The sequence below is a fragment of the Salminus brasiliensis genome, chromosome 18 (genome assembly GCF_030463535.1).
Source record: "Salminus brasiliensis chromosome 18, fSalBra1.hap2, whole genome shotgun sequence".
Lineage (NCBI taxonomy): Eukaryota > Metazoa > Chordata > Actinopteri > Characiformes > Bryconidae > Salminus > Salminus brasiliensis.
The window spans coordinates 8,418,435-8,427,913 of NC_132895.1; the positions used below are offsets into that span (position 1 = coordinate 8,418,435).

The 9,479-nt window shown below is 42.7% G+C and overlaps 1 protein-coding gene across 2 annotated transcripts; it reads left to right on the top strand.

The window, feature by feature from the left end:
* The first annotated feature begins 1,280 nt into the window (after positions 1-1,280).
* Positions 1,281-6,886, top strand: LOC140539414 (cation channel sperm-associated protein 4-like). Of its 2 annotated transcripts, none has more exons than XM_072662124.1 (12): positions 1,281-1,431; positions 1,582-1,659; positions 1,842-1,982; positions 2,251-2,352; positions 2,483-2,571; positions 2,748-2,877; positions 3,018-3,154; positions 3,361-3,499; positions 3,669-3,871; positions 3,997-4,159; positions 4,278-6,347; positions 6,558-6,886. In XM_072662124.1, the coding sequence occupies exons 1-11, from the start codon at positions 1,333-1,335 to the stop codon at positions 4,422-4,424; spliced, it is 1,428 nt and encodes a 475-aa protein (XP_072518225.1). In that variant the 5' UTR covers positions 1,281-1,332; the 3' UTR covers positions 4,425-6,347; positions 6,558-6,886. The 2 variants fall into 2 exon arrangements, with proteins under 2 accessions (XP_072518225.1, XP_072518224.1); XM_072662123.1 differs by having other exon boundaries at positions 6,563-6,886.
* The last annotated feature ends 2,593 nt before the right edge of the window (positions 6,887-9,479 follow it).

Consider the following 9,479-nt stretch of genomic DNA (forward strand, 5'->3'; position numbering starts at 1 on the left):
CCTGAAGAGACAGCAGCCTCTCTGTGTTCTGATTGGAGGAATCAGGAGAGTAATGTACTGGAATGCCACATAACATGCCCACATAGTTAGGACTTTAAAAGTGTTTATTGAGCTTTTAATGAGTTTAATGAGTGTTTTATACATGATTTAAATGTGACAAGTGATCATCTTTATGATTTTACACTAAGATGTTCCAAATGTTGTGTGTAAAAGACTAAATTAGGTTAAAAATGGAGTGGAAATCATTTTAAAATGTGGCTCTGAATGCTGCTCTGCTTCTCCACTCATTTACCTTTTTGGTAAATTCTATCAGTGTTACAAAGGATACATCTATTTTCTCCCTCATTTTTAAATGAAGAATATCAGTGTGTCAGTGTTGTGTGTAGGGGTCTGGGTGGGGTTTTTATACATGTTGGGTCTGAGGGGGGACAGGTGGGTGGGCTAGGATTGTGGAATGGGGGGAATATAATTATAAAAATGTAAAATCTAAATGGAAATGCCACATTGGGATTATATATTGAAACTTGTTTAGTTGTAAATTTCCAAATGAAAAATGATGACTTTAAAAGAATATCAGTGTGTTTGATGTGGAACAGACTGTAAGGCTTTACAACATATTTTATAATTACAAAACAATGAAATCTTTAGTTGATCAATTCTCCTCTTTTTCATTTTTAAACACATGGTTGATAAAAGCTTTCCTTCCACATTTTTCATTTTGTAAAGTTTTTTACAGAAGCTGCAGAAAAGCTTTGCAAGCTCTGTATTTCCTTCAGGTAATGCTAATATGTAATATCACAATACTGATAGTCTTGTCTATCGAACACAACCTAAACCTTTATTATTCATCAATAGTCATTATTTGTTCTTTAAAGTTGAGCTAAATTGTCTGTTAATACAAATTCAGAATGACTTCAGTTACGAGTGAAACACTTCCAGAAATAAGGGGGTTGCTTTTAGCAACCGGAAGTTGCTCCTCCATGCCAGTGAACTGCCTAGAAATATAAGTATATCTATGAAAATATTCAGTTCTAATAATTCTAATATTTTCATCTCCATTTTTATTGATCAGTGACCACTAGATAATATCATATATCAATATTCTGTCCATTTACAATCACTTAGTATTCAGATCAACGACATGTGATCAGTCCTCGTGACCCGACTAGACTAGCATACGTCGCTAACTAGCAGATGCGCTCGTCGGCTGGGTGACGCTTGACGGTGGAACGTGGATGACGTCATAGAGAGAGAGCGGTTCGATTCCATGGTAACGAACAGAGCGGCGAAACGTTTAAGGAGCAGACAGCAGCTGATCGAGTCTCAGAAGAGATGAGCGATCAGCAGAAGAAGAAGGAGGAAGAACAACGAGAGGAGAAAGCCCTTCTGTCTCCAAGCAGACAGAATCAGGACCACCTCGCCATGCTCAAGGTAGACCAGGGTCTTTTTTACCTGTTCTCTTCAACTTCTCCATTTACCTGTTCTTTCAGGTTCTTTCCAGAGCTTTTGGTGAATAGATTCTGTGTAATATGTGTGTATGGATATAAAGTCTAAATGAATGTGTGTCATTTGTGGATGCAGAAAACATCCTCTTTGCAGTGTGTGATGGAGGAAGTGGAGGAAGCAGAAGAGGGCCTCATGGAGGTGCTCCACCAAAATGTAAGTTACCCTTCAGTAATGAACTATAAGACGTAACTGGATTCAATTTATTATGTCCTGAAATGTGGAATTTTTCTACTATAAATCCTGAGATTTTTAGAAGACCAGCTTTGGCTCTTCTCCAGGCCTTTGAGTCCTAACCAAAAGTTATTAATGCTCTAATCTTCTCTTCTCACATGTAGACTGATTACAACATTGGAAATTACATCACTGCAATGTTCCAGTACATTGTGGAGTATCCCGTTCTCCAGTTCCTCATCATGTTCATTACTCTGATCAACTGTATCGTCATCAGCGTCCAGACCAACTCAAGGATTGCCAAGGTGAGAACCATAAATCTTAAAGCCACCAGATATTTTCAGAAGCTCTACCTTAATTTGATCATTAAAATAATCATCTTTGTGTATTTATTAGATATTCTATCATCTTCAGATCATGTTCACTCTCCCACTGACTGACTAACTCTACAGCACAGCTCTGTGCTTCTGTCAGTGTGTTTTGTAGGACAGGTGATGTTTCTGGGACTTGTGTGTGTGTACTTTCAGAAACACTGTATATTAACCTCCACTCTCTTTCTGACTGTAATTTCAGGACCATGAGACTGCATTCCTGATCTGGGAGCGGATCATCTTCACCGTCTTCATTTCAGAGATTGTGCTGAAGTTCACCTACGGTTTCAGGATTTTCTGGATGGTACTGTTTTTTCCTGTTTTCTCCTGGAACTTCCTCAAAATGTGTTCTCCTATAAATCTATATAGACCTTGTAGAAGGTTGCTGTGTCTCATCAAGTCTTATTTGATTATTCCTTCTTCTGTATCTGCAGAGTGGGTGGAATGTCCTGGACTTCCTGGTTAATCTGGTGCTGATGGCAGGGTACACATTCTTGCCCCCGAGCCAAAATCGGCTCATCAGGTGAGGAAAATTACAGTGACGTGTTCCCACATTTTAAAAACTCATCAGGTTTTCCATCTAGATCAGTGTTCCTCTTAAAAGGATGGGAATTAGAAGAGTGATGGTGTATCTGTTCAGACCGAGCTCACAGTTTTAACTGTTCAATATTTGTGCTTCTTTCTTTCCTCCTTTTCCAGAATGCTGCGACTCTTTCGGAGTGTCAGGCTGTTTGCTTCCTTCGAGGGATTTTCCAAAGCAATCAACAGCATCACCCGTTCCATGTCTGCACTGCTGAACATCTTCGTTCTCATCATGTGCTTCATGGTGGTATGTGCTCTCCCACGATTCATATTTAAATGTTAAAATCTCAAAACGATCAAAATGATGAGGTCTCTGTACTTGTGTCTTGTTCATGGTGTAATGCTGTACGCTGTGTGTGAATGACTCTGTCTTTGATTGTGCTCTAGATGTTTGGCCTGTGTGGAGTGATGCTGTTTGGAGATGATGTCCCATCTGCTTTTGGAGACTTCCCTACAGCCCTGTACACTCTCTTCATCTGCATCACCCAGAATGGCTGGTTTAAGATCTACTATGGTTTTAAGGGGTAAGCAGCTCTTGTTTGGATCTCTGACTTTAACTAAATGAGCAAAGTGTCAGTTCTGAAACACAACACTAGGTGAACATATGTGAGCGCAGTAAACCTCAATGTACGTCCATCTGTTTTGGCACGTTTGTATTTGGTGCAAAGATTCATATTTTATAGCCGCTCTACTGAGAGTTTTGTCTAATTTAATATTTTGTACATTTCAGTGTGGATGAAGCACTTCGCTATGCTGCGTTGGTGTACTTCTTCGTCTTCATCTTCAGCTGTGGGTTCATCTTCCTGAACTTCTTTAGTTCTGTCATCATCACCAATCAGGAACTAGCTGTGGAATCAGATTCCACTAAGGTAAGCCTGCTTTACATCCTACCTTCAGCTCATGATAACAACAGTGTGTAAATACCCAGTTTAATCCCCTACTTAAAGATCCTCTAGCTGAACATATTAATATTGTCTGCATGTAAGTCATTATTTTCCTCTTATTTTATTCCAACTGAATCTTTTGTCTCAATAACAGTCAGAAGAAAATGAATCTCAGAAAGACCTGGTACATGTGGAGGAAGTGGTCGCCAAAACCAGCATGACCCATCGCCAGACACCGTGGCATGACAGCTGCCTGACCAACCTGACTCTCAACAACTTTGAGAATCTGGTCCTGCTACGGGAAGCCATAGACAGGAATGAGAGAGAGTTTCAGGAGATTCGCCAGAAGCTGATGAAGTAAGGTTCAACAGCACAGCTGATAAACTCCTTATTTTACTTTCAGTCTGTCAACAGCTGTTATGAAAAGGTCCACCTGGACTGTAGAATGATGCACTGCTCTGACTGTAAATGTGTTCATCCAGGATTGTGGACGAGGTCCGAAACCTGCCCATCAATAAAGAGCGGGAGCTTCAGGCCGAGAGGGAGAAAGAGATGGCCGCCACCTTGACGGACAACTTGTTGGGCGACGACATCGCCTCTGGCCAGGCTGGAGATATTCTGTCCACTTTCATCGCTCTGGAAGAGGTGAAGAAATACTGTTACTGAGCACAAACACTTGAAGCACTGTAATCAGATTAGAAAAGTGTTTTGTTCCTCTAGAAATAAGACTTCTATTTACTCTGAGCTTTCTTCTCCGTTTCAGGCCAACCTTCTCGACTCAAGGACAACAACAGACGTGTTTGGTGAAGGTTTGGTGCAGGAAGGCATCCGCAGACTGGCCAGAGAAGCTGTGTCGGATTCCCCTTCACGCAGCCAGTCTTCAGCAATGTCCGTGATCAACAGAAATTAAGTCAAGCTCCAGCTTTGACCATTGAGCATGGGTGGGATGTGATGGGACTTCTGTGCTAGTCATGGTTTGTCCATCACAAACAGCATGTTCCAACACAAGGTTGCTGATAAGTGTACTTAGTACAAGAGCACCTTGGGCCAGAGGTAAGTTATAGACATTGAGGTCTTGTCGTCTGACCTGTGGCCGTGTGTTTGGGAACGCTTAGGTAAAGAGAGGTGCTGAGCTTTCAGCTGATCACCATCTGGTGGTGAGTTGGATCAGCCAGCCCTGGCGGGTCCAAACAAGTAGTAAAGGCCTGTTGGGGAAAATTGGCTGAGGAAAAGATCATCTCCGAACTCTCATCTTCAAAGGAGCTTCTCACATGTTCCGGAGGAGGTTGGGGACATGGATTCGTAATGGACCATGTTGAAGACCTCTGTTGTGGAAGCAACTGTTAATAGCTGTTACCAAAACCTTGTTTGTGCTTGTTATGACTGCATTCAAAGAACCTGTTGGTGGACACCAGCGGTGAGGGAGGCTGTCAAGAGGATGAAGGAGGATCGGGGCCCTCCTGATTCCGCTAACGGGTACAGACATGCTTAAAGGTAGCAGCTTTGTCAGTTGCAGAAGCGAAATCCAGGGCATGGGAGGAGTCCGTAGAGTTTATGGGGACTGATTTTCGGGCGGCCTCAAAGAGGTTCTGGAAAACGCTCCAAGAACTCAGAAAGGGAAGGAGGGACATTGCCCAAATTGTGCTCTCTAAGGGTGATGAAGCTCTGAACTCTGAGGATCTTGTTGAGCATTGGAAGGAACACTTTGAGGAGCTCCTAATCCTGAGGCACATGCCTTCTATCCAGAAGGTAGGGCTGGAGATTTCCCGGCATCCGTCTCTCTGGCCGAAGTCACTGATGTGGTTGAAAAGCTTCACAGTGGCAAGACACCCAGAGTGGATGAGATTCCCTAGAAGTTTGTGAAAGCTCTTGCATGAACCTCAGAAAGCTCTCAGTTTACCAATTTACCAATTCCCCACCCTGGTCACGGATACAAGCGGCTGAAATGAGGTTTCTCTGTTAGGTTAGCTGAGCTCGTTCTTTAAGATAGAATGATGTGCTCTGTTATCCTGGAGAGGCTCAGAGTAGAGCCGCTTCTCCTTCTCATTTAGTTGAGCCAGCTGAGGTTGTTGGGGTGTCTGATAAGGATGCCCCCCCAGTCGCCTCCTTTTGGAGATGTACTGGGCACAACCAGCTGGGAGGAGACCCCGAGGTAAACCCTGGACCAGAGCTTGCTGGAAGAATTACTTCTCCCGGCTGGCCTGGGAGCTCCTCGGGGTGCTGGAGACAGGGATGACTGGCGTTCTGTGCTTGTCCTATTGCCACTGCGTCTCTGAGCTGGAGTAAGTGGATCAGAATATGAGAAGATGATGATAAGGCATTCCACAACAGTCTAACACCTCTTTAAGGTACAAGTCAGTTTAAGGTAAAATCAGGAAGAGTCCAGCAGTAAGATGAGGTAAGTTTATGTGTTTGTTTATTTCTCTAGGCTCTGGTTTAAACTCTGCAGCAGTGTTTGAATCAGATGGAGATGTTTAATGATCTTTTTGGAGTCAGTTTGATTTTATATTGTTGAGATTTTAATACAAAGCTGTTCTGGTGATTTCTTTCAGGGTGAAGATCTGAAGACCACTAGTGCCAGGGAGATAACAGCTGCTTGTGACCTGGTTTATTTATTTCTAACTGGTTTTGACCAGAGGAGGATGGGTCCCCCTTTGTGAGTCTTGGTTCCTCCCAAGGTTTCTTCCTCCAGCTTTGAGGGAGTTTTTCCTTGCCACTGTTGCCCTTGGCTTGCTCACGGGGGGGTTTATCTTCTTTGTTTTGTTTGTTTATTTTATTGATTTATTTATTTTAAACTGGTGGCTCTGGAAAACGACCTTCAATGAAAGAATTGGTAAGTAATACTTTAAAATATCTATACGTAAAATATCTATTATTATGAAATACTAAGAATTAGCCAGTTGTTAGTGGTGTGGGGAAATTAAAAGAGCATGGTGAACTAATTACAGATGAAGAGATATATAAATGATCACTGATAACAGCAGTATGGAGCTAAAGATGTGTTAGCTGATATTATGTACCTTTATTTTATGACCCTTTTAAGAACAGATGAACAGAGGTGAACATCTGTCAGCTGGTGTGAAAACGCAGTATAGCGAGAGAGAGAGAGACGCAGAAGAAAGTGAGGAGTAGACGTGATTAGATGATGGAGAGAGGCTGAGCAGGCGAGGATGGAAAGAAAAGGGCAAAAATGTTTGAACTGGAAAGAAGAGAATTATTAAAATTACCAGTAAAAAGAAATCACAACAAAGCCTCGTCATTACTGCACTTTGTGAGAAACTGGAAAGTGTAGCTCTGTTTAAATATGCAAATTAGTTCACTGACCGAAATATGATAAGAGTGGAAAGGAGGAAATCTTTCAGTCATGAGGAGTTTATTTCTTTTACAGGACGTTATTACATGAAATGATTAAATTTATATTTACATTTAAGACATTTAGCAGACGCTCTTATCCAGAGTGACTTACAAAAGTACTTCACTGTTTACTCAAGAATAACCTCAGCTAGTCTGAAGAGACTAAAAACCTCTAAGTTTAGACTCTACTAAACACAAGTTAATAAGGAGATCATAATACTCTACTTTTCACCCAATTCCTCTCAGAAGAGGTGGGTCTTCGTCTACATTTGAACACAGCGAGTGACTCTGGCTGTTCGGACACCCAGGGGAAGCTCGTTCCACCACTTTGGTGACAGGACAGAAAAAAGCCTGGACGCTTGTCTTCTGTGGATCTTAAGGGATCCTAAGGGTCAAGCAGAGACATACTTGAAGCTCGAAGGGCTCTTGGGGCAGAACGGCTTTTGAACATTGCCATCAAGTACGAAGGGGCTGATCCTTTCTTGGCTTTGTGGGCCAGCATCAGGGTTTTGAATCTGATGCAGGCAGCAGGAAGCCAGTGAAGAGAAGGCAGCAGTGGAGCTACATGGCTGAAGACCAGCCAGAAGACAGTTGCAGTAATCAAGTCTTAAAAGGTAAAGGTGCACGTATTTGTCACTGTACAGTGTACAGCGAAATGTGTCCTCCGCATTTAACCCATCTGGTAGTGAACACACACTCACACACACACGTGTTAGGGGCAGTGAGTTCACACACACCCAGAGCGGTGGGCAGCCAACTCCAGCGCCCAGGGAGCAGAGAGGGTAAAGGGCCTTGCTCAAGGGCCCAACAGTTGCAGCTTGCCGAGCCCGGGAATCGAACCCACAACCCTGTTATCGATATCCCGGCGCTCTAGCCGCTGAGCCACCACTGCCCCAACCGCTGAGCCACCACTGCCCCCACTGTCTTGAAGTGACAAGAGACTGAATAAGCACCTGGGTGGCCTCTCTAGAGAGGAAGGGTCGAATTCTCTGGTTGTTGTACAGGAGGAATCTGCATGTCCGAGTCAGATTTGCGACATGACTTGAGAACGATAACTGATCATCCATGACTACACCAAGGCTTTGAGCTTCTGTAGATGGAGTGACCAGTGAGTTCTCAGAGGAGACCCGCATCTCAGCATGTCTGGCTGACATCTCTTGGGAAGGTGGGAAAGAAAGGATGCCTTGAGTTTTGTCGGCGTAACAGTGGTAAGAGAATCCATGGGAGGATATTACTTTACCAAGAGAGCTAGTGTAGAGTGAGAAAAGAAGAGGACCAAGAACCGAGCCTTGTGGAACGCCAGTGGAGAGACTACAAGGACCGGACATGTCCTTCTCATGTTACCTCGTATGAGCGTCCCTGCAGGTATGATGCAAACCATCGCCATGCAGAGCCGGTAATTCCAAGGCTGGCAAGCTTGCAAACTGATGACAGTTTGGCAGCTTTAGCTGCATGGAGCTTCTCTGTAACTGCAATGAGAGCAGTTTCAGTAGAGTGAGACTGGTTAGGGTCCTGTAGATAGTTTTGAGTGAGAAAGAGAGACAGTTGGTTGTAGACAGAACGTTTGAGAATCCTTGAGAGGAAAGAGAGAAGAGAAATGGGTCTGTAGTTGCTGATGTCTGATGTCTGATGTACACTGTCTGATGTCTGAGATGATGTTTTAGTTTAGTTTTGGATTAAATGCATTTTAATTTATTTAAATTAAATGTAAGTTAATGTAATGATATTGATTCATGGAGGAGGGATACATGCAGAGCGTTGTGAGGCAGTAAAGTTTCCTGACAGTGATTCACTTCAAGCCTCCAGTAGATGGCTGTAAATGTGCAGGTCATGGCAGTGTGTAGGTCTCACACTCAGACCTTGTAGAAACTGCATATGATCAAACACTGATTATTGATTTAGAGCAAACTAATTATCCCTGAATATCAGAAAAGTTCATACCTGCTTTACAGTCCTAAAAATAAAAACATTAATACTCTTCCACCAATCTGTACGACTAGTCCCATATTAACTCAGGATCACTGGACTAAATTTCCTGTTACACTCATTGATGACAAATTGTGCTGGAAAGAACAGGTTTCACTCATTTCTAATAAAATAGTAAAATATTGGCGTCATCAGAAGAATAAAATGTTCACTGCTACAAGAAATTCTTCTGAACTTGTGTTACACTGATTTCTCCTTACCTCTCTTACTGTAACAGTAATTGGGCGAGTGCTTACAGAAGCAGCATCAGATGTTCACATACTCTTCAGAAGAGCTTTGTTAGAATGGTCACTTCAGCTAATTATCACACAACCTCCCGTCCATTTTTCCAAACCCTTAGATATTCAGTGAGTGTGAAATGAACCTCTTTCAAATATGTGGTTTATTTTCTCATTTCCTCACAATCTTCTTCCTGACTGTTTTCAACAGTTTTCAACATTTAGGTCATCCTGAGTTTTTAGGTCATTAGCTTAACATTGACATCTTTCAACCCCGTCAAGGCTGCTCCAGAAGTCTTGTGTGTAAGTAGGGATCTAAGTAGGGCCTAAGGGTCCTTCAGGATCAATAAAGTATCTATTAGTCTGACCCCAGGTTCAAAATGCAATGGATCCCCTGCAGTTCTCCT

What these genes read in the sequence shown, in the direction of transcription:
- LOC140539414 (XM_072662124.1), top strand. Translation starts at nt 1,333, where the DNA reads ATGAGCGATCAGCAGAAGAAGAAGGAGGAAGAACAACGAGAGGAGAAA. An exon ending in ACCACCTCGCCATGCTCAAG is followed by an intron (nt 1,432 to 1,581) that starts GTAGACCAGGGT and finishes TTGTGGATGCAG; the next exon opens with AAAACATCCTCTTTGCAGTG. An exon ending in CCAACTCAAGGATTGCCAAG is followed by an intron (nt 1,983 to 2,250) that starts GTGAGAACCATA and finishes CTGTAATTTCAG; the next exon opens with GACCATGAGACTGCATTCCT.